General features: G+C 50.2%; 1 protein-coding gene across 1 annotated transcript; it reads left to right on the top strand.

Moving 5' to 3' along the window:
* Positions 1–1,120: 1,120 nt before the first annotated feature.
* znf362b (zinc finger protein 362b) lies at positions 1,121–20,030 on the top strand. The gene is made up of 9 exons (XM_072448729.1): positions 1,121–1,241; positions 2,319–2,382; positions 2,990–3,245; positions 4,854–4,958; positions 5,362–5,677; positions 6,600–6,824; positions 18,595–18,673; positions 18,801–18,959; positions 19,792–20,030. The coding sequence occupies exons 2-9, from the start codon at positions 2,320–2,322 to the stop codon at positions 19,909–19,911; spliced, it is 1,323 nt and encodes a 440-aa protein (XP_072304830.1). The 5' UTR covers positions 1,121–1,241; position 2,319; the 3' UTR covers positions 19,912–20,030.
* The last annotated feature ends 5,184 nt before the right edge of the window (positions 20,031–25,214 follow it).

The raw sequence follows: 25,214 nt of genomic DNA, 5'->3' as shown, positions 1-25,214 counted from the left end.
ACGTGCGCTCTCGCCGCCTCCGGTTCTTCACTTCTTCAGCGTCAAAAACCTCAAGGGCCATTTCCCCGTCATATTCTCCTTTCATCTCACGGTTGACCGAACAACGACCACGCAACAGCTTTTTTTTTTTACAACACATTACATCACAGCTTGTTAAAGGGGCATTGTGTAACTTTTCAAGCATAACACGTATCCATCTTACGGAAATGCACACGATCAGCTCTGTGGAGAGGCAAGCACACTAAAAGAAATGACTTGTGTTTTTTTCGGACATAAAATGAATAAGCAGAAAATCAATCAGAATCAGAAAATCACAAAATTCACAAACATAGGAACTTGTCCTGGTGATTTGGTGCAACACAAACAACAATACAATGAACAATGAATAGCTACCAGATATATAAAAAACAAGTCAGGTTAAATAAGGTTAGAAATAGGCATGATATGGCAAGGCAAGTTTATTTGTAGAGCACATTTCATACAAGGCAATTCAAAGAGCTTCACACGGCAGGAAAAATGCATTAAAATCACAAAGAAATTACAGAAACAGAAATACAATAAAATTAACTAAATAAAAAAAATGTAATTAAAAAAACACCTAGCCACAAAGGGTAACGTGTTTTCGGAGTCCAACTCCTTTTTAAGTCCTTTTTAAATCAGTCCAACTGATTGTCTAAACTAATGAAATCACAAACAAAAGAGAAGAGTGCAAATAAAAATCCTTTCAGTCATATGCAGCTAAACAATATGTACATAGTGCACCAGAAAATGACACTGTGTATTTTTAACTTTGAACTAGTCATTTTTTTAAAGCTTATTTTCAACTGCAGCAAGTATGTGGCCGCTATTACCGCAGTATTATGTTATTACTCTGTAGTAACATAGTAATAACAAGCAACTGCCGCTTTACACTCTTATTACGCAAATAACCCTAGATGTTTTAATATTCCTTCAGTGCGTCGTCATTTCTCCAGACTTATGGACAGTACGACGCGTTTTACCTCCACCACAAGTGCAACGTGCGCACGGCGGACGCACGAAAAGCGGCATTTAGTGAGCGAAAAGCGCCGTTTTCTCAGGCGCTAGCTGTAGCATCGCGCGCGCCTCGGCTACACCAGAAGTGAACAAAGCGACCCGGAAGTGCTGCTGCGTCTGGAGGCAGCGGCGAGAGAGAAGAACATCTAGCTTTAAAAAAATATATATATATCTGCAAAAGGCATTATCTGCAAGCTGGACAAAAGGTAGGTGTGCGCGTGTTTACATGCAGTAAAGGCTCCGCGCGCGGCTCCGCGCCTGTAACTAAGGAGACGAGCGGATGCCACGGCGAGTGCGGGCGTTTGTGCAGCCGCTGTTTCGCCCAAAAGTTGCAGAATGAGGACAAAAATGGAAAGTGGACAACATGGCTCAGTGTTTTTTGTGCGGGGACGAGGCTTTGTGCGGGAACAGCGCTCTCCCCGCGCCGGAGCTCGCGCTGTTCCCGCGTGCGTGTGCGTGTTGTTTCTGCGGGGCTCGGATGCTTGTTGTAGGAAGTGTCAGTTTTTTTAAGGGAGGCCGGGCTATTCAAAGCCGCCGTAAACAATCATTCAAGCCCGTGACATGATAAACACACCTTTGTCTCAGCGGCCGCGCGCGCCTCACACACCCGCGCGCCGGGCCCCGCGCACTGAAGACCCCTGCGCACAGTTTGGGGGCTGCAGAATATGGCGTCCCCGCCTTATAAAAATAAGGCTGCCATTTTTGTTTCTCTTTTGTCTGGAAATGTTTTAAGAGTGTCTGAGAGAGTGTGGGACGCAGCGCTGGCCAGGGGCCTCAGGGGCCTCAGGGGCCACACACATGAGAAAGTCTCACTCTCCAAACTCACGTCTGGAGCTCACGCGTTTTCAACAACGTTTCAAACAACATTTGGTAACATTTCATGACATTTGAGCTTCATGGTGAAACAAAGGAATTACGAGTCTAAAAACCTGAAACAGGAATTCACTTCTGATGCTGCTGAGGCTGTGGTTCAGTGAAGGAGTTACAGGTGAAAAAAGGTATATAACACTAGCATATTTCATAATCGTTTCAAGTTGGGAATATAAACGTAAGTTTTGGTTATTAATAGTATAAGCCTTATTACATAATAACACAAAACAGCTTATTATTTGTCAAACTGTTGGTTTTGTCTATTAAGTGGTACTATTTACAGGCTCACTGTTGAATAGATGGAATAGAATAGATAGTTTATTACATGTGATTATATTATTTGTGTCCTGTATTTGTGGCACAGACAAATACTCGCTTGGCACATTGTAAACCGCACAGTCGTCTTGTTTCAGGATGGCGGAGCCTCGGTTCAATAACCCGTACTTCTGGCCTCCGCCTCCCTCGATGCCCGGCCAGGTAAGTCTGCTCCAGCTCTGACATTTCCATCACATTCAGAACTATTCTTAGCCCCGTGTGAATGTCTTCGGCCACCGGTCCATCAGAATAAGATCCTGCTGTGGAGTCTAATTCAACCCTGCTGAGGTTCATGCATTATATCCAACACTAAAGGACATTCTATCATGGAGATATTTGATCTACACATTTCCCACATTTTCTTTTCATAGTAGCAAGTGCCACACAGTAGTAAACAATGAAAAAAGAAAAGAAAATGACTGTATATACACACAAATAAACGATTCTAAGTAATTAAGTATATTTTATTTGCATAGCACCATTCACAGACATACAATCACAAAGTGCTTCACATATTTGTTAAAAAGATAATTCACATTTTAGACGCTCGGCCAGTGAGGCTAAAATGCTTCTCTATTCAGTCCAGATTAAATCCTCAGATTGTGTATTAGAGAGCTACTTCTTTATATTCTACTTTGATCTCTTATCCACATTAGTGTTACACCCGCAGGCAACAGAATCTTCCAATAATCGGGCCGTTCTTGCCGCGGCAGAAGACGCTGACACCGGTTGCTGTTTTCTGTTGAGCATGACGCGTTAATCGTTTCAGCTGGACAACCTCGTTCTCATAAACAAGATCAAGGAGCAGCTGATGGGCGAGAAGATCCGCCCGCTGCACCTGCCCCCGACCTCCGCGCCCTCCCAACAGTCGCTCCTCGTGCAGCACTCCCCCCCTCCAGAAGGGGGCGCCCCTCACGGCCTGACGGGGCCCAAGTCTCTGACACAGCAGCAGTCGTTACCCGGGCATCACACGCAGGGGTCGGATATCACCCTGCACGCCCGGCCTGCCACCAGCTCCGGCCCAGGTAAGGAGGAGCGATGTGTGTAATTAGACTTTGTTTTAGCTCTTTAACCGTGTTATTCCCTCATCTATAACGTGTCTGGAGTTGTATTTAGCATCGTTCGTGCTTTTATTCCCGCGTCTTCTCGCTCTTAAAGCTCTTAGTGCTCCTTTTAAAGTTTCCCCAGGTAGTTACGTCATCAAGTCAAATATTCCTATCATATTATGCTCCTGCGAAAACTGAATTGCAACAGGAAGCCTTTTTTAAGGGGCAATGTCCAGTATCAGTGTGTGCTTCTGCAGTACTAGGTAGAACCGAAGAGGGCAATCATTTTTTTGGCAGATTGCAGATCATAACCACATTTCTGTAAAACATCAGAATCGGAAAAAGGTTTATTGCCATTTCTAAAGCACAGAATCACAAACATAGGAACTTGCTTTGGTGATTTGGTGCAACATAAAACAATGAACAATGATAAATCAACATAACGTATTTTCCGGACTATAAGTCATTTCATAGTTTTGGCCGGGGTGCGACTTATACTCCAGAGCGACTTAAACGTGATATTATCTGTTATTTTCACACTGACAACCACAAGAGGGCGCTCTAAACTCTAAGCGATGCAGAAGAAGAATCTGCACTTCCTCTTCCTCTGGAGTTTGTGGAGTTGTTTAGAAGTGACACAGAGGAAGAATTCAATGGATTTAGTGATTTGGGGTAAAACTGATGCTTTGCTAAACTTGTTAGCATGTTCTTTATGCTATAGTTATCTGAATAACTGTTCATATGTTACGTTAACATACCAGACACTTACCACAGTTCTGTCTGTGCCTCATGTAGCTGAAGGTGTTAGCATTAGCATACGTCATGTAGCTGAAGGTGTTAGCGTTAGCATACGTCATGTAGCTGAAGGTGTTAGCGTTAGCATACGTCATGTAGCTGAAGGTGTTAGCGTTAGCATACGTCATGTAGCTGAAGGTGTTAGCGTTAGCATACGTCATGTAGCTGAAGGTGTTAGCGTTAGCATACGTCATGTAGCTGAAGGTGTTAGCGTTAGCATACGTACACCTATTCACCGTGTTCTCTAATCCGTTATTAATTTAAACTATATTTCAAGATGAAATGTCTGTTCCTGGTCTTGGATTTTATCAAATAAATTTCCCCCAAAAATACGAATTATATATGTTTTTTCTTCTCTATTATGCATTTTTTGGCTGGTGCAATTTATAGTCCGGAAAATACGACAAAACAATGAACAATGATGAATCAACCTATATAAAATCAAAAGGAAAACAATTAAAATCTGCTATAGGATAAAAGTTGAGTTTACATATGTAGTGCAGAAAGTGAACAGTGCAGTGAGTGATTAAATTATGGTTAAAGTGACTGTTTAAGAAGTGTTCATGAGGCAGAGGGAAAGAAACAAATAATGGGCTATTTAAACTATTATTTCATTAATTTCGCTTTTCTTAAGGACAGACCCATGTTCCACAGCTAAAACAACTCGACCCCAGTCTCAGGCTCTGTTTTTTTATTGTTATTTTAAGTTCTATTACATCAAATACAAATGCCAAAGTGACAAAAATGTATTGTCCTCTTTTAAAAGTGGTATAACTCTATGCTTGATCGCAGATGTAAATATGGATGACAAGTCTGCAGTGAAGGCCAAAGGACTGTGGGAAGACTGGCACATGAGGCAACTCAGCGAGCAGTCAGCGCGGCTCAACCACCGAGCAGGTGGGAGGAGCCTCAGACATGACATTTATGCATTTATTCACCAAACTGAGCCGGTCACGGTGATGGTTTTGACCAGCGATGAATGTCTGCGACACCGGGAGTCTTTCTGGGTGCCAATAAAGCCCCATAAACCCATGAAACCACTGCTGATTGGTTTGATAAGTTAACAAATGCGGCGTGGTCGAGCGGCGCGGTGTAGGCGGGTCCATTTTCTGGGTGACCGGATGAGCTGGGTCCTTGGACATCCGGGTCTCCTCCTACACGTCCTACAACAGAACGTGCTGTTTGTAGAGGAAACTCTATAAACTCAGTCATTTGTGAATTCAAATTGCTAACTATTGGCAAGAAATGACTGAAATCCATGAAAACATCTGCTGACTGAGCTGCTTCAACCCATCTCCAGGTTTAGTTCCTTCCTCGAGAGCGGACACCCACAGCATCTCGGACGCCCTGACCCTCACCACGTCCACCTCCAGCAGCAGCAGACTCAGCGGCGCCCCCTGTGTCAACATCCTCTCGGGGCTGACCGCTGTGCCCGGGATGGACCACATGAAGTCCGGTGGTCTGGCGGGACTTCTGGGACCGCCTCCCAAAGCTCCACGCGGGAGGAAGAAGATCAAGGCCGAGAACCCGTCCGGACCGCTGCTGGTGGTGCCCTACCCGCTCCTCACAGACCAGGGCTGTGTTACCGTGGCGCCCAAAGAGGGACGAACGTACAGGTGGGGACCGCGTCTGCTGTTATATGTGAAACGGCTAAGGATGATGCGTAGGAAAGCACAACGACTGCATTAGTAGTAGTAGAATGATCATTTGCATGTGTTTTGTTGTAAACAACAAATTGAGAGTTAAACAGAATCGTGAATATATTAAGAGAATTAGAGAGCTCCTCTACAGATGTGGTGAAAGAGGAAATAGGTTTGTGTGAGAGAAGAGGATGTAATTGTTTGGATGAAGTTTGTTTTGATCTGATTTGATCTGTATTGCAGTATAAATCCAATACTGAGACAGTTTGTGTTCAAATACATTGAAAGAATTGAGGCTATGATTAATTTAATTCTATCCCTGCTTTACCGTTCTAACAATAAAATGTCTACAAGTAAACTAAAGGTATTTCTAAAATTGTATTTAAAAACTGCCTTTTTAAAACATTTTTTATGATAATTTTAGCATGAGAATTAGTCCTTTTTGGTCAGAAGGGATGCGACTCGAGAATGGGTCCACAATAACGAGACAAAGTGATATTTGGACATACTTTATTGTCAAAAACTTGTGAGGTAAAATTCACATTTCACAGTTTGTTATTTATTTTGCAATACATGTTTGTTACACTGCTTTTTGGGACGGCGGCTACTAGTTTTAACTGACCAGTCCTTAATTAACTCCACATTTTCCACATTTGCTCAATATCTTCCCACCGTCCCATTTTCCTTTGTAAATATATTATGTTATGACTCTAAATGTTAACAATCATGCAAAAGAAATAATAATGATCTTTGAAATAATGTGAAATGACACTGGGAAAAAGTGTTGCATTCGTAAAGAAAACAAAGCTATCACTTTTAGCACTACCGTTAGCGCTGTATTCACTGAGCACACAGGCGGTGGCGCTGGGTTCACGTTCCCCGTTCTCCCCCCTCTCAGATGTAAGGTGTGCCCGCTGACCTTCCTGTCCAAGTCGGAGATGCAGCTCCACTCCAAGTCGCACACGGAAGCCAAGGCCCACAAGTGTCCGCACTGCTCCAAAACCTTCGCCAACGCCTCGTACCTGTCCCAGCACCTGCGCATCCACCTGGGCATCAAACCGTACCACTGCTCCTACTGCGAGAACTCCTTCAGGCAGCTGTCGCACCTGCAGCAGCACACCAGGTCAGGATTATTACCGTATTTTCCGGAGTATAAGTCGCACCAGCCAAAAAATGCATAATAGAGAAGAAAAAACATATATAAGTCGCACTGGAGTATAAGTCACATTTTTTGGGAAATGTATTTGATAAAATCCACGACCAAGAACAGACATTTCATCTTTAAAGTGCAATTTAAAATAATAACAGATGAGAGAACATGGTGAATAGGTGTACGTATGCTAACGCTAACACCTTCAGCTACATGACGTATGCTAACGCTAACACCTTCAGCTACATGAGGCACAGACAGAACTGTGGTAAGTGTCTGGTATGTTAACGTAACATATGAACAGTTATTCAGATAACTATAGCATAAAGAACATGCTAACAAGTTTACCAAAGCATCAGTTTTACCCCAAATCACTAAATCCATTGAATTCTTCTTCCTCTGTGTCACTTCTAAACAACTCCACAAACTCCAGACGTAGAGGAAATGCACAAACTCTAATACACTGCTCATTGTTTTGACAACTGGAACACAAAAACTCTAAGAAGGATAAACGGATAAATGGAATGCAGTATTATTCCTTAGTATTGACATTTTAGTATTGTGACAAACAGGGATGTCACAATTATTTGGTTAATTGATAATCGTGAATAATTCAGGCCACAATATAATCGTAAGAATAAAAAATAATAACCGTGACAATTTTAGAAGGAAAATTTATTATTTTTTGGTTCAATCAATTGTCCAAAAAATAGACCAAAATGTGAAGATTTTTTTTTAAATTGTCTGTTTTTGTCACGTTTAACTTTATTTAGTCTTACAGAAAGTTCATATTCGTAAAACCGGGCACAAACTTTAGGAATAGCACATTTTTTAGACCACGGGAACGAAAGAAAATGAAAGATTTCACCGTCGTACGCTTACAATAATTGTGAATAATCGTTAAGTCGCAAGGTTTTTTCCCGTGACATCGCTCGTGACAACGCTCGTGATATCGCTCGTGACAACGCTCGTGACATCGCACGTGACATCGCTCGTGACATCGCTCGTGACATTGTGACATCGCTCGTGATATCGCTCGTGATATCGCTCGTGACATCGCTCGTGACATCGCTCGTGACATCGCTCGTGACATCGCTCGTGACACCGCTCGTGACATCGCTCGTGACACCGCTCGTGACATCGCTCGTGACACCGCTCGTGACATCGCTCGTGACACCGCTCGTGACATCGCTCGTGACATCGCTCGTGACATCGCTCGTCACATCGCTCGTGACATCGCCCGTGACATCGCCCGTGACATCGCTCGTGACATCGCTTGTGACATCGCTCGTGACATCGTGACATCGCTCGTGACATTGCTCGTGACATCGCCCGTGACATCGCCCGTGACATCGCTCGTGACATCGCTTGTGACATCGCGACATCGCTTGTGATATCGCTCGTGACATCGCCCGTGACATCGCCCGTGACATCGCTCGTGACATCGCTCGTGACATCGCCCGTGACATCGCCCGTGATATAGCCCGTGACATCGCTCGTGACATCGCTTGTGACATTGTGACATCGCTCGTGACATCGCTTGTGACATCGCTTGTGACATCGTGACATCACTCGTGACATTGCTCGTGACATCGCTCGTGACATTGCTCGTGACATTGCTCGTGACATCGCTCGTGACATCGCTCGTGACATCGCTTGTGACATCGCTCGTGACATCGTGACATCACTCGTGACATTGCTCGTGACATCGCTCGTGACATTGCTCGTGACATCGCTCGTGACATCGCCCGTGACATCGCTCGTGACATCGCTTGTGACATCGCGACATCGCTTGTGATATCGCTCGTGACATCGCCCGTGACATCGCCCGTGACATCGCTCGTGACATTGCTCGTGACATCGCCCGTGACATCGCTCGTGACATCGCTCGTGACATCGCCCGTGACATCGCCCGTGATATAGCCCGTGACATCGCTCGTGACATCGCTTGTGACATTGTGACATCGCTCGTGACATCGCTTGTGACATCGCTTGTGATATCGCTCGTGACATCGCCCGTGACATCGCCCGTGACATCGCTCGTGACATTGCCCGTGACATCGCTTGTGACATCGCTTGTGACATCGTGACATCGCCCGTAACATCGCTCGTGACATCGCTCGTGACATCGCCCGTGACATCGCCCGCAATATCGCCCGTGACATCGCCCGTGACATCGCTCGTGATATCGCTCCTGATATCGCTCGTGACATCGCTCGTGATATCGCTCGTGATATCGCTCGTGATATCGCTCGTGACATCGCTCGTCATATCGCTCGTGATATCGCTCGTGATATCGCTCGTGATATCGCTCGTGATATCGCTCGTGATATCGCTCGTGACACCGCTCGTGACATCGCTCGTGACATCGCTTGTGACATCGCTCGCGACATCGCTCGCGACATCGCTCGCGACATCGCTCGTGACATCGCTCGTGACATTGCCCGTGATATCGCTCGTGATATCGCTCGTGACATTGCTCGTGACACCGCTCGTGACGTCGCCCGTGACATCGCCCGTGACATCGCCCGTGACATCGCTTGTGACATCGTGATATCGCTCGTGACATCGCCCGTGACATCGCTCGTGACATCGCCCGTGACATCGCTTGTGACATCGTGACATTGCCCGTGACATCGCCCGTGACATCGCCCGTGACATCGCTCGTGACATCGCTCGTGACATCGCCCATGACATCGCCCATGACATCGCTCATGACATCGCTCGTGACATCGCCCGTGACATCGCCCGTGACATCGCCCGTGACATCACTCGTGACATCGCTTGTGACATCGTGACATCGCTCGTGACATCGCTTGTGACATCGTGACATTGCTTGTGATATCGCTCGTGACATCGCTCGTGACATCGCTTGTGACATCGTGACATCGCTCGTGACATCGCTCGTGACATCGCTTGTGACATCGTGACATCGCTCGTGACACCGCTCGTGACATTGTGACATCGCTCGTGATATCGCTCGTGATATCGCTCGTGACATCGCTCGTGACATCGCTCGTGATATCGTGACATCGCTCGTGATATCGCTCGTGATATCGCTCGTGACATCGCTCGTGACGTCGCTCGCGACATCGCTTGTGACATCGCTCGTGACACCGCTCGTGACATTGTGACATCGCTCGTGACATCGCTCGTGACATCGCTCGCGACATCGCTCGTGACACCGCTCGTGACATCGCTCGCGACATCGCTTGTGACATCGCTCGTGACATCGCCCGTGACATCGCTCGTGACATCGCCCGTGACATCGCTTGTGACATCGTGACATTGCCCGTGACATCGCCCGTGACATCGCCCGTGACATCGCTCGTGACATCGCTCGTGACATCGCCCATGACATCGCCCATGACATCGCTCATGACATCGCTCGTGACATCGCCCGTGACATCGCCCGTGACATCGCCCGTGACATCACTCGTGACATCGCTTGTGACATCGTGACATCGCTCGTGACATCGCTTGTGACATCGTGACATTGCTTGTGATATCGCTCGTGACATCGCTCGTGACATCGCTCGTGACATCGCTTGTGACATCGTGACATCGCTCGTGACATCGCTCGTGACATCGCTCGTGACATCGCTTGTGACATCGTGACATCGCTCGTGACACCGCTCGTGACATTGTGACATCGCTCGTGATATCGCTCGTGATATCGCTCGTGACATCGCTCGTGACATCGCTCGTGATATCGTGACATCGCTCGTGATATCGCTCGTGACATCGCTCGTGACGTCGCTCGCGACATCGCTTGTGACATCGCTCGTGACACCGCTCGTGACATTGTGACATCGCTCGTGACATCGCTCGTGACATCGCTCGCGACATCGCTCGTGACACCGCTCGTGACATCGCTCGCGACATCGCTTGTGACATCGCTCGTGACACCGCTCGTGACATTGTGGCATCGCTCGTGACATCGCTTGTGACATCGCTCGTGACACCGCTCGTGACATTGTGACATCACTCGTGACATCGCTCGTGACATCGCTCGCGACATAGCTCGTGACACCGCTCGTGACACCGCTCGTGACTTTGTGACATCGCTCGTGACATCGCTCGTGACATCGCTCGTGACATCGCTCGTGACATCGCCCGTGACATCGCTCGTGACATCGCTCGTCATATCGCTCGTGACATCGCTCGTGACATCGCCCGTGACATCGCCCGTGACATCGCTCGTGACATCGCCCGTGACATCGCTCGTGACATCGCCCGTGACATCGCCCGTGACATCGCTCGTGACATCGCTCGTGACATCGCCCGTGACATCGCCCGTGACATCGCTCGTGACATCGCTTGTGACATCGTGACATCGCTCGTGACATCGCTCGTGACATCGCCCGTGACATCGCCCGTGACATCGCCCGTGACATCGCTCGTGACATCGCTTGTGACATCGTGACATCGCTCGTGACATCGCTTGTGACATCGTGACATCGCTCGTGACATCGCCCGTGACATTGCCCGTGACATCGCTCGTGACATCGCCCGTGACATCGCCCGTGACATCGCCCGTGACATCGCCCGTGACATCGCTCGTGACATCGCTTGTGACATCGTGACATCGCTCGTGACATCGCTTGTGACATCGTGACATCGCTCGTGATATCGCTCGTGACATCGCCCGTGACATCGCTCGTGACATCGCTCGTGACATCGCTCGTGACATCGCTTGTGACATCGTGACATCGCTCGTGACATCGCTCGTGACATCGCTCGTGACATCGCTTGTGACATCGTGACATCGCTCGTGACACCGCTCGTGACATTGTGACATCGCTCGTGATATCGCTCGTGATATCGCTCGTGACATCGCTCGTGACATCGCTCGTGATATCGTGACATCGCTCGTGATATCGTGACATCGCTCGTGATATCGCTCGTGATATCGCTCGTGACATCGCTCGTGACGTCGCTCGCGACATCGCTTGTGACATCGCTCGTGACACCGCTCGTGACATTGTGACATCGCTCGTGACATCGCTCGTGACATCGCTCGCGACATCGCTCGTGACACCGCTCGTGACATCGCTCGCGACATCGCTTGTGACATCGCTCGTGACACCGCTCATGACATTGTGGCATCGCTCGTGACATCGCTTGTGACATCGCTCGTGACACCGCTCGTGACATTGTGACATCACTCGTGACATCGCTCGTGACATCGCTCGTGACATCGCTCGCGACATCGCTCGTGACACCGCTCGTGACATCGCTCGCGACATCGCTTGTGACATCGCTCGTGACACCGCTCGTGACATTGTGGCATCGCTCGTGACATCGCTTGTGACATCGCTCGTGACACCGCTCGTGACATTGTGACATCACTCGTGACATCGCTCGTGACATCGCTCGCGACATAGCTCGTGACACCGCTCGTGACACCGCTCGTGACACCGCTCGTGACTTTGTGACATCGCTCGTGACATCGCTCGTGACATCGCTCGTGACATCGCTCGTGACATCGCCCGTGACATATCGTCATATCGCTCGTGACATCGCTCGTGACATCGCTCGTGACATCGCTCGTGACATCGCCCGTGACATCGCCCGTGACATCGCTCGTGACATCGCTTGTGACATCGCTCGTGACACCGCTCGTGACATTGTGGCATCGCTCGTGACATCGCTTGTGACATCGCTCGTGACACCGCTCGTGACATTGTGACATCACTCGTGACATCGCTCGTGACATCGCTCGCGACATAGCTCGTGACACCGCTCGTGACACCGCTCGTGACTTTGTGACATCGCTCGTGACATCGCTCGCGACATCGCTTGTGACATCGCTCGTGACACCGCTCGTGACATTGTGGCATCGCTCGTGACATCGCTTGTGACATCGCTCGTGACACCGCTCGTGACATTGTGACATCACTCGTGACATCGCTCGTGACATCGCTCGCGACATAGCTCGTGACACCGCTCGTGACACCGCTCGTGACTTTGTGACATCGCTCGTGACATCGCTCGTGACATCGCTCGTGACATCGCCCGTGACATCGCTCGTGACATCGCTCGTCATATCGCTCGTGACATCGCTCGTGACATCGCTCTTGACATCGCTCGTGACATCGCCCGTGACATCGCCCGTGACATCGCTCGTGACATCGCCCGTGACATCGTTGTGACATCGCCCGTGACATCGCCCGTGACATCGCCCGTGACATCGCTCGTGACATCGCCCGTGACATCGCCCGTGACATCGCTCGTGACATCGCTCGTGACATCGCCCGTGACATCGCCCGTGACATCGCTCGTGACATCGCTTGTGACATCGTGACATCGCTCGTGACATCGCTTGTGACATCGTGACATCGCTCGTGACATCGCCCGTGACATCGCCCGTGACATCGCTCGTGACATCGCTTGTGACATCGTGACATCGCTCGTGACATCGCTTGTGACATCGTGACATCGCTCGTGACATCGCTCGTGACATCGCCCGTGACATTGCCCGTGACATCGCTCGTGACATCGCCCGTGACATCGCCCGTGACATCGTCCGTGACATCGCCCGTGACATCGCTTGTGACATCGTGACATCGCTCGTGACATCGCTTGTGACATCGTGACATCGCTCGTGATATCGCCCGTGACATCGCCCGTGACATCGCCCGTGACATCGCTCGTGACATCGCCCGTGACATCGCTTGTGACATCGTGACATCGCCCGTGACATCGCCCGTGACATCGCCCGTGACATCGCTCGTGACATCGCTCGTGACATCGCCCGTGACATCGCTCGTGACATCGCCCGTGACATCGCCCGCGACATCGCTTGTGACATCGTGAAATTGCTCGTGACATCGCTTGTGATATCGTGACATCGCTCGTGATATCGCTCGTGATATCGCTCGTGATATCGCTCGTGACATCGCTCGTGACGTCGCTCGCGACATCGCTTGTGACATCGCTCGTGACACCGCTCGTGACATCGCTCGTGACATCGCTTGTGACATCGTGACATCGCTCGTGACATCGCTTGTGACATCGTGACATCGCTCGTGACATCGCCCGTGACATTGCCCGTGACATCGCTCGTGACATCGCCCGTGACATCGCCCGTGACATCGCCCGTGACATCGCCCGTGACATCGCCCGTGACATCGCCCGTGACATCGCTCGTGACATCGCTTGTGACATCGTGACATCGCTCGTGACATCGTGACATCGCCCGTGACATCGCTCGTGACATCGCCCGTGACATCGCCCGCGACATCGCCCGCGACATCGCCCGCGACATCGCCTGCGACATCGCCCGTGACATCGCCCGTGACATCGCCCGTGACATCGCCCGTGACATTGCTTGTGACATCGTGATATCGCTCGTGACATCGCCCGTGACATCGCCCGTGACATCGCTCGTGACATTGCCCGTGACATCGCCCGTGACATCGCTCGTGACATCGCTCGTGACATCGCTCGTGACATCGCCCGTGACATCGCCCGTGACATCGCTCGTGACATCGCTTGTGACATCGTGACATCGCTCGTGACATCGCTTGTGACATCGTGACATCGCTTGTGGTATCGCTCGTGACATCGTCCGTGACATCGCTCGTGACATCGCCCGCGACATCGCCCGTGACATCGCTCGTGACATCGCTTGTGACATCGTGACATCGCTCGTGACATCGCTTGTGACATCGTGACATCGCCCGTGACATCGTCCGTGACATCGCCCGTGACATCGTCCGTGACATCGCCCGTGACATCGTCCGTGACATTGCCCGTGACATCGCTCGTGACATCGCTTGTGACATCGTGACATCGCTCGTGACATCGCTTGTGACATCGTGACATCGCTTGTGACATCGCTTGTGATATCGCTCGTGACATCGCCCGTGACATCGCCCGTGACATCGCCCGTGACATCGCCCGCGACATCGCCCGCGACATCGCCCGTGACATCGCTCGTGACATCGTTACATCGCTCGTGACATCGCTCGTGACATCGTGACATCGCCCGTGACATCGCCCGTGACATCGCTCGTGACATCGCTCGTGACATCGCCCGCGACATCGCCCGCGACATCGCCCGCGACATCGCCCGTGACATCGCCCGCGACATCGCCCGCGACATCGCCCGTGACAACGCCCGTGACATCGCCCGTGACATCGCTCGTGACATCGCTCGTGACATCGCTCGTGACATCGCTTGTGACATCGTGACATCGCTCGTGACATCGCTCGTGACATCGCTCGTGACATCGCTTGTGATATCGCTCGTGACATCGCCCGTGACATCGTCCGTGACATCGCTCGTGACATCGCCCGTGACATCGCCCGCGACATCGCCCGTGACATTGCTCGTGACATCGCTTGTGACATCGTGACATCGCTTGTGACATCGTGACATCGCTTGTGACATCGTGACATCGCCCGTGACATCGTCCGTGACATCGCCCGTGACATCGTCCGTGACATCGCTCGTGACATCGCCCGTGACATTGCCCGTGACATCGCTCGTGACATCGCTTGTGACATCGTGACATCGCTCGTGACATCGCTTGTGACATCGTGACATCGCTTGTGATATCGCTCGTGACATCGCCCGTGACATCGTCCGTGACATCGCTCGTGACATCGCCCGTGACATCGCCCGCGACATTGCCCGTGACATCGCTCGTGACATCGCTCGTGACATCGCTCGTGACATCGCTTGTGACATCGTGACATCGCCCGTGACATTGCCCGTGACATCGCCCGTGACATCGCCCGCGACATCGCCCGTGACATCGCTCGTGACATCGTGACATCGCTCGTGACATCGCTTGTGACATCGTGACATCGCCCGTGACATCGCCCGCGACATCGCCCGTGACATCGCTCGTGACATCGTGACATCGCTCGTGACATCGCTTGTGACATCGTGACATCGCTCGTGACACCGCTCGTGACATTGTGACATCGCTCGTGATATCGCTCGTGATATCGCTCGTGATATCGCTCGTGACATCGCTCGTGACATCGCTCGTGATATCGTGACATCGCTCGTGATATCGCTCGTGATATCGCTCGTGATATCGCTCGTGACATCGCTCGTGACGTCGCTCGCGACATCGCTTGTGACATCGCTCGTGACACCGCTCGTGACATTGTGACATCGCTCGTGACATCGCTCGTGACATCGCTCGCGACATCGCTCGTGACACCGCTCGTGACATCGCTCGCGACATCGCTTGTGACATCGCTCGTGACACCGCTCGTGACATTGTGGCATCGCTCGTGACATCGCTTGTGACATCGCTCGTGACACCGCTCGTGACTTTGTGACATCGCTCGTGACATCGCTCGTGACATCGCTCGTGACATCGCTCGTGACATCGCCCGTGACATCGCTCGTGACATCGCCCGTCATATCGCTCGTGACATCGCTCGTGACATCGCTCGTGACATCGCTCGTGACATCGCCCGTGACATCGCCCGTGACATCGCCCGTGACATCGTTGTGACATCGCCCGTGACATCGCCCGTGACATCGCTCGTGACATCGCCCGTGACATCGCTCGTGACATCGCTTGTGACATCGCCTGTGACATCGCCCGTGACATCGCTCGTGACATCGCTTGTGACATCGTGACATCGCTCGTGACATCGCTCGTGACATCGCCCGTGACATCGCCTGTGACATCGCCCGTGACATCGCCCGTGACATCGCTCGTGACATCGCTTGTGACATCGTGACATCGCTCGTGACATCGCTTGTGACATCGTGACATCGCTCGTGATATCGCTCGTGACATCGCCCGTGACATCGCCCGTGACATCACCCGTGACATCGCTCGTGACATCGCCCGTGACATCGCTTGTGACATCGTGACATCGCCCGTGACATCGCCCGTGACATCGCCCGTGACATCGCCCGTGACATCGCTCGTGACATCGCCCGTGACATCGCCCGCGACATCGCCCGTGACATCGCTCGTGACATCGCTTGTGACATCGTGACATTGCTCGTGACATCGCTTGTGACATCGTGACATCGCCCGTGACATCGCCCCCGACATCGCCCGCGACATCGCCCGCGACATCGCTTGTGACATCGTGACATCGCTTGTGACATCGTGACATCGCTCGTGACATCGCTCGTGACATCGCTTGTGACATCGTGACATCGCTCGTGACATCGCTTCTGACATTGTGACATCGCCCGTGACATCGTCCGTGACATCGCCCGTGACATCGCTCGTGACATCGCCCGTGACATTGCCCGTGACATCGCTCGTGACATCGCTTGTGACATCGCTCGTGACATCGCTCGTGACATCGCTTGTGACATCGTGACATCGCTTGTGACATCGTGACATCGCTTGTGATATCGCTCGTGACATCGCCCGTGACATCGCCCGTGACATCGCCCGCGACATCGCCCGTGACATCGCTCGTGACATCGTGACATCGCTCGTGACATCGCTTGTGACATCGTGACATCGCCCGTGACATCGCCTGTGACATCGCCCGTGACATCGCCCGTGACATCGCCCGCGACATCGCCCGTGACATCGCTCGTGACATCGTGACATCGCTCGTGACATCGCTTGTGACATCGTGACATCGCTCGTGACATCGCTCGTGACATCGTGACATCGCCCGTGACATCGCCCGTGACATCGCCCGTGACATCGCCCGTGACATCGCCCGTGACATCGCTCGTGACATCGCTTGTGACATCGTGACATCGCTCGTGACATCGCTTGTGACATCGTGACATCGCTCGTGATATCGCTCGTGATATCGCTCGTGACATCGCCCGTGACATCGCCCGTGACATCGCTCGTGACATCGCCCGTGACATCGCTTGTGACATCGTGACATCGCCCGTGACATCGCCCGTGACATCGCCCGTGACATCGCTCGTGACATCGCTCGTGACATCGCCCGTGACATCGCTCGTGACATCGCCCGTGACATCGCCCGCGACATCGCCCGTGACATCGCTCGTGACATCGCTTGTGACATCGTGACATTGCTCGTGACATCGCTTGTGACATCGTGACATCGCCCGTGACATCGCTCGTGACATCGCCCGTGACATCGCCCGCGACATCGCCCGCGACATCGCTTGTGACATCGTGACATCGCTTGTGACATCGTGACATCGCTCGTGACATCGCTCGTGACATCGCTTGTGACATCGTGACATCGCTCGTGACATCGCTTGTGACATCGTGACATCGCCCGTGACATCGTCCGTGACATCGCTCGTGACATCGCCCGTGACATTGCCCGTGACATCGCTCGTGACATCGCTTGTGACATCGTGACATCGCTCGTGACATCGCTTGTGACATCGTGACATCGCTTGTGATATCGCTCGTGACATCGCCCGTGATATCGCCCGTGACATCGCCCGCGACATCGCCCGTGACATCGCTCGTGACATCGTGACATCGCTCGTGACATCGCTTGTGACATCGTGACATCGCCCGCGACATCGCCCGCGACATCGCCCGCGACATCGCTCGTGACATCGTGACATCGCTCGTGACATCGCTTGTGACATCGCCCGTGACATTGCCCGTGACATTGTCCGTGACATCGCTCGTGACATCGCTCGTGACATCGCCCGTGACATCGCCCGCGACATCGCCCGCGACATCGCCCGCGACATCGCCCGTGACATCGCCCGCGACATCGCCCGTGACATCGCGGTTATCTGGCATATCTGGCCCTAGATGAGTGTCAGACTCATCTTTATTCTTCCCTCCTCCAGAATCCACACTGGTGACCGGCCGTACAAATGTGCTCATCCCGGCTGCGAAAAGGCCTTCACGCAGCTCTCCAACCTCCAGGTCAGTCCCGCCGCTGAACGTGCCGCTGAACGTGCCGCTGAACGTGCCGCTGAACGTGCCGCTGAACGTGCCGCTGAACGTGCCGCTGAACGTGCCGTGTCCTGAAGCCGTGTGTCTCTGTCCACAGTCTCACCAGAGGCAGCACAACAAAGACAAGCCGTACAAATGCCCCAACTGTTACCGTGCCTACTCGGACTCGGCGTCGCTGCAGATCCACCTGTCCGCCCACGCCATAAAGAACGCTAAGGCCTACTGCTGCAGCATGTGCGGCCGCGCCTACACCTCAGTGAGTCGCGCCGCCGCGGAAACGAGTTTCGAAGCTGGACACCCGTTTGAAGTGTCTGTACTGAAAAAAACAAAATACAAATTGGACAAAATTGAACCTTTCCTGAATGGTTTTAGTCTTGAGCTATAGCATGCTAGTCCAAGTTCACATGGCAGTTAAAGACATTATTATTATTATTATTATTATTATTATTATTATTATTATACACTTCACATACTATTCTATTATTTCTTGTTGACATTTGTGTTTTATTGTCTCATGAATAGTATTTCATATATATTAATTTACAGAGCCACAAGGGACCTTACTTGGACACATAAGCTCACACATGACATGATATGTGAGTAATCCTGTGGTTTCCTGAGGCTCCAGTGCTCAGTGTACACTCCATGTACTTTTACTGTGATTATTTGAAAAAGTATGAATCTGAGTAAAACATGTGGAGTTCTGAAATTTCAATGTTCTAAATTTTTGTTAAAACGTTAAAACCCAGAGTGAAATGTCACGATGAAGAGGCCGAGCTTATCAGTGCTGCAGTTTTGAACAGGAAGTCAATGGACTGTTTTTATTACTAAGCCGTTTTAAATGAATATTGCGGTTTACAATGAACATTTAGAATGACAAGTTACTTATTCTGTAGTTCAATCCGTACCTCAATAAGTACATGACATGAGATAAGAGTGAATTATCATACACTTATATGGAGAATGGTAACAATGTGGTCCTGTCCAATGTGTTTTTCCCCTTTTTGCTGTTAGTATCTTGTATTATCTTGGATTTTTTTAATGCAATGTATTATAAATAAGGCACTAAATCAACTGTGTTGTTGCAGGAGACCTACCTTATGAAGCACATGTCCAAACACACTGTCGTGGAGCACCTCGTCAACCACCAGTCTCCACAGAGATCCGACACTCCCGGCAGCATCCCCATCCGAATCTCCCTCATCTGATCCAGAGTAGGGCCCAGGACGCATCTCGCTCTCCAGGCCCCCAGCCCCAGGACGCAGCTAGCTCTCCGGGCCCCCAGCCCCAGGACGCAGCTAGCTCTCCGGGTCCCCAGCACTAGGACGCAGCTCGCTCTCCAGGCCCCCAGCCCCAGGACGCAGCGGCCGACAGCCCCAGGACGCAGCTAGCTCTCCGGGCCCCCAGCCCCAGGGCACAGCTCGCTCTCCAGGAAGGACGCAGCTCGCTCTCCAGGCCCCCATCCCCAGGATGCAGCTCGCTCTCCGGGCCCCAGGACGCAGCTCGCTCTCCAGGCCCCCAGCCCCAGGACGCAGCTCGCTCTCCAGGCCCCCAGCCCCAGGACGCAGCTCGCTCTCCGGGCCCCCAGCCCCAGGACGCAGCTCGCTCTCCGGGCCCCAGGACGCAGCTCGCTCTCCAGGCCCCCAGCCCCAGGACGCAGCTCGCTCTCCGGGCCCCAGGACGCAGCTCGCTCTCCGGGCCCCCAGCCCCAGGACGCAGCTCGCTCTCCGGGCCCCAGGACGCAGCTCGCTCTCCAGGCCCCCAGCCCCAGGACGCAGCTCGCTCTCCAGGCCCCCAGCCCCAGGACGCAGCTCGCTCTCCAGGCCCCCAGCCCCAGGACGCAGCTCGCTCTCCAGGCCCCCAGCCCCAGGACGCAGCTCGCTCTCCGGGCCCCCAGCCCCAGGACGCAGCTCGCTCTCCGGGCCCCAGGACGCAGCTCGCTCTCCGGGCCCCCAGCCCCAGGACGCAGCTCGCTCTCCGGGCCCCAGGACGCAGCTCGCTCTCCAGGCCCCCAGCCCCAGGACGCAGCTCGCTCTCCGGGCCCCCAGCCCCAGGACGCAGCTCGCTCTCCGGGCCCCAGGACGCAGCTCGCTCTCCAGGCCCCCAGCCCCAGGACGCAGCTCGCTCTCCAGGCCCCCAGCCCCAGGACGCAGCTCGCTCTCCAGGCCCTGCACCTACAGCCGTCTCAAGGCTCAAACAGCTGACATCATTAGGCCATTTGAATCGTGGTTTGACACAAAACAAACAGCTGTATTTTGCGAATGTAATTTCCCAGTTTGGTGATTTTTGGAGGGCAGAGATTTCTAAAGCACTTTTTGTTAAGCGTTGTGTAAACCGCAGGACTGATTGGACGTTGCTTAAGTTAGTCCATGGCCTCCTTCAGATCAGACTTAAAGATCCTTTTAGTGGGATTAGATCGAATCAACAAGATCAATAGTTTTTCGATGGTGTCTCCCCTCCATTCGGACCGTGCACTGGTAGATAAAGGTTGTTAAGTAAAGACGATAATCTCCATAAGCATCAGTTGGTAAAAGTGACATGGTTAGAAGAGCTAGTCTGGCTGGCCAGGCTGTTTTAAATCTTACATAACTATGAACTCGAACTTCGAGAGAAATTTGAACCTGATTTTAAACATTCGTAACAAGTAGTTGTTTCTCAATGGCTAATGTACAGGCTCTAAATCACATTAAGACTCATTTAACAGAGTCATTTGCATGTCCAGCCAATCAGAGGTGCATCGTTTTGTAGATGGAGATCACATCCGTCTGGTTTGAAGGAAGCCTCTTTTTCCTTCCATGAAATGTTTTTTATTTCCTTTATTTTTACGTGCCACACAATATTTGCCCTTTAAAAAAAAAAGAAAGGACATTACACAATTCCTTTTTTTGGGTGTGACTTGAAGCATCCAAAGAGTTTAAGCACTTTGAGGCCACTGGGGTTCGGGCCAAAGCGTGAGAAGCCAAAGGCAGCTACAGCCTCAGTCCTGTTCCACGTCTGTTACAGGGTCAAGCGAACGAAAAGGCAATCGGTGGAAGACAATTCAATAATTTGGTGATTGTGTAAAAAAAAAAAACGAGGGCAAAATGTAAACTGAATGTTGAAGGATTCCCAAAATATTACTTTTTTAATGGCACCTTTTAACGATCCCACAGTGATCGACTACGTACCGCTTCGTTAGGCTTTACTTTCCATGTTTTAGTGCCATATGAACCTTAACGAGGTTTAAAAACTAAATGTGTGTTTAGAAGATTCGTGTTTTTATGCCTATGTGACACCGACAAGTCAAAAACAGTTCGCCAATTATACTTTTCCTCACAAATATGATTAAATTAGCTTTATCGTTATTTTTTCTAACACTTTTAACAAATAAGGACAAATTTCATGTTTGAGACACAAAAAAAGATGAGATTTGATCACTAATGCTCAGATGTTTTGCACCGAGTACCACTTGATGAACTAAATAAGGATTAAACGGTTCTAAACTCGCTAAACGGCCGCGGCACTCATAGAAAAACAAAGAAATAGCGTCATTTTAACCTTTTTTAATTTACCTTTTTAACCCTACAATAACATGGGACCAAATTGCGACGTCCTGTACAGACGATCCCGGTCCAATTCTCTCTACCCATAATAAGCTTTACGGACTCCCAGGAGCCTCATGATCAGCTCCACTTTGTATTCCCGCGTGGTTGTGTTTCGACTGTGACTTTGAGCCTCTGGACGGTACAGAAATCCTCCTCTGGACACTCGTGGAGACGGCGCTGGACTCTCGGAGGACAATGTAAAATACCTACACACACACACACTCTATATAGATGAAAATACTGTTATTACTCGAGCCACTGGGCAAAAACACAAGACAGAATCTACAACAAACCCTGCCTCTCTGACTCTCCTCTGTGGGAGTTTGTACATGTTCTCCGCTCGGCGTCGCGTCTTTTTTTTTAACATTTTGCTTTTGTACACGTTTATAAGGAAGTGACTGTAATTATTTTAGCTGATGTTTATGTTACTCATGTTTTATATCAGTTATTTTAAAAGGTTGCGACGGCATTGTACCCGGGGAGATGTCCCGCGTAGCCGTCGCCATGGAGATGATGACGCTTTTACCTGTAAGGTTCCACAAAAGGAGCTCGTCTTTCCTGCAGTCGCTTGATTGCAGTTGTGAAACGAACACTCTGAATTCGCACTGTGCTGGCTCGCCTCTCCGCGGACCTGACGTGCGACTCGGCCGTGCGGCGTCACCCGTCTCCGTGGAGACGCGTTCAGCGGCGACGGGTGAAAGTCTGCCCTGGTCGAAACTACGGACGCCACTCGATTGTTCTATAAAAACGCAGGATGTTTTGTTCAAATTGCGCCGCATCAAGCTGCGTTTTAGTTTCGATATATCGTGCGGCCCTGGTCTCCATGGAGACGAGCGGGTGGCCGACCGCGCGGCTGAAAAGTGACGCAGTGCATCTTTAATAGGTGGGGTGAGGCTGAATGCGGTCGCTGCAGATAACGTTTAAAGGAGATGGAACGTAACGTCACTGCCCAGTAACGAACTGAAACCAGTCATTTGTGTCTCTTTCTGATTATTTTGAGTTTGTGTATGTTTTTTGGGGGTATTTACTATTTACAGTATTTCCAGTTTAACATAATAGATACTAAATTTACATTTCCTTCACCGCAGACCGTAATATTGAGTCAAAAACGGTGTAGTATTAGAAACCGGTCCATTGACTTCCTGTTCAAACCTGCAGAACCGCTAAGCCCTGCCTCTTCGTAGTACAAGCAGCAGAGCGTCGTTTACGTTTTGAAATATCGTAGCGAGTAACTATAGCGCAGTAGGTGGAGAGACACAAAATGACACAGCCATGTACCAGAAGAAGCGATACACAATACTTTGGGGCGCTGTCTCTTTTATAGGTCAGACGTGTTTTTACCTCCAGCAGTGCCCTGTTCTCCTCTTATCGCAGAATCACATCCACAAATGACTGAACCACCCCCTTTTCTTTCCTTTTTTGCAGTATTCAATGGTATAACTTTCATTTCTTTTGTTTTTCTAACGCATCGAGCCGACTCTGTATTAACCCGTGTTTCTCTACGGAAAAGTATTATGTAGATTTCCTTCGACGCTTTGTCCTCCTGAGTCTAATGCATTTTGGGTTCATATTAAAGCAGTTTCTAGACTAAACTGAAAATGCAGAGGCGGGAGTGAGAAACGGTCAATGTTTAAAAAAAGGAAAACAAGCGCTTTGTATCTTTACCTTGTTTATTAAACAGACTGTTATAAACTGAATGTTGTATTGTATTCATTGAGAATACAGTAAGTCACAGTACGTTTGTGCTGTCGGTAGTAGTTGTAGCCGAGGTCGGAGTGGAAGTACTGTATTTCCCGGACTATAAGTTGCACCTTTTTTCATAGTTTTGGGCGGGGTGTAACTTATACTTATATTTATACTTATATACTCATACTCCGGAGCGACTTACATGTGATATTATTTGTTATTTTCACTTACAATTGCATTTCATACTCCAGTGCGACTTATATATGTTTTTTTCTTCTCTATTATGCATTTTTTGGCTGGTGCGACTTATACTCTGGAAAATACGGTAGTAGTAACGAAGCAGTAATTGCAGTTTGTTTGTGTGAGTACAGATGTAGTTGTCGTAGCAGCTAAAATGCATTTCTTTTAAGTGATTTTACACATTTTGAAGCTTTTTATTAATGAAAATACTTTATTTTGCAAAATGCACGTACAAGAATACAGAATCTGTTACTCGTCGCTCGCTTCAGGCACTTGGTACACACGCCGACTCTAAATACAAAACAAGTAGTGGTATAAAACACACTTGATAATCCGAGCATTTAAAGTACAAGTGCGTTTAACTCGAAAGAACCGCTGATGAAACCGTTGTATAACAGCAGTAACTTTACACACAACGGCCTTTGACGCGGCAAATTAACACAACAAAACACCTCCTGTTTATTCAGAAAGTTACTCTTAATGTCGGACGATCTTAAATGTGGCACAGTGACAGATTTAAGAATAATAATACAATAATAAAAAGGGGTAGTAAAGTTTTGTCCGTACTTTCAATCATTTTTTGATCTCCCGGGAAACACACTGACAATAAAGCTGCACCATACAATTTGAAGTAAATCTGTTCTCGTGAAGTACTGCAGTACCTTGAATCTATTATATAATCGGTGCAGTACTTGTATCATTTTATTCGTATATAAATATATATAAACGGCCGATCAGTGTCTAGTGCGTCCCCTTTTGTTATCCTTTTGATCTAAAACAATATTTGACACAAAGCCCAATACTTTCAGCTGTAAATGATGAAGTTGCTACGTTGCTTCAAGTGTAAACAAAGGATAAAGTAGTACAAAAAGTATAAAGTGCTCATTCCAAAACGTCGCAGTACCAAAAGTCCATAGAATAAACGACTCAAACGTGATTGGCTGTACACTCTTCGGGTCAAAGTGCAGATTATTCCTCCACTATATTTAATACGGTGGAGA

Source organism: Eucyclogobius newberryi, unplaced genomic scaffold (assembly GCF_026437365.1).
Source record: "Eucyclogobius newberryi isolate DKJ021-1_F unplaced genomic scaffold, fEucNew1.0.hap1 SCAF_17, whole genome shotgun sequence".
Taxonomy (NCBI): domain Eukaryota; kingdom Metazoa; phylum Chordata; class Actinopteri; order Gobiiformes; family Gobiidae; genus Eucyclogobius; species Eucyclogobius newberryi.
Note: the sequence above shows the minus strand (reverse complement) of the source record. Positions and strands in the feature narration are given on the sequence as shown.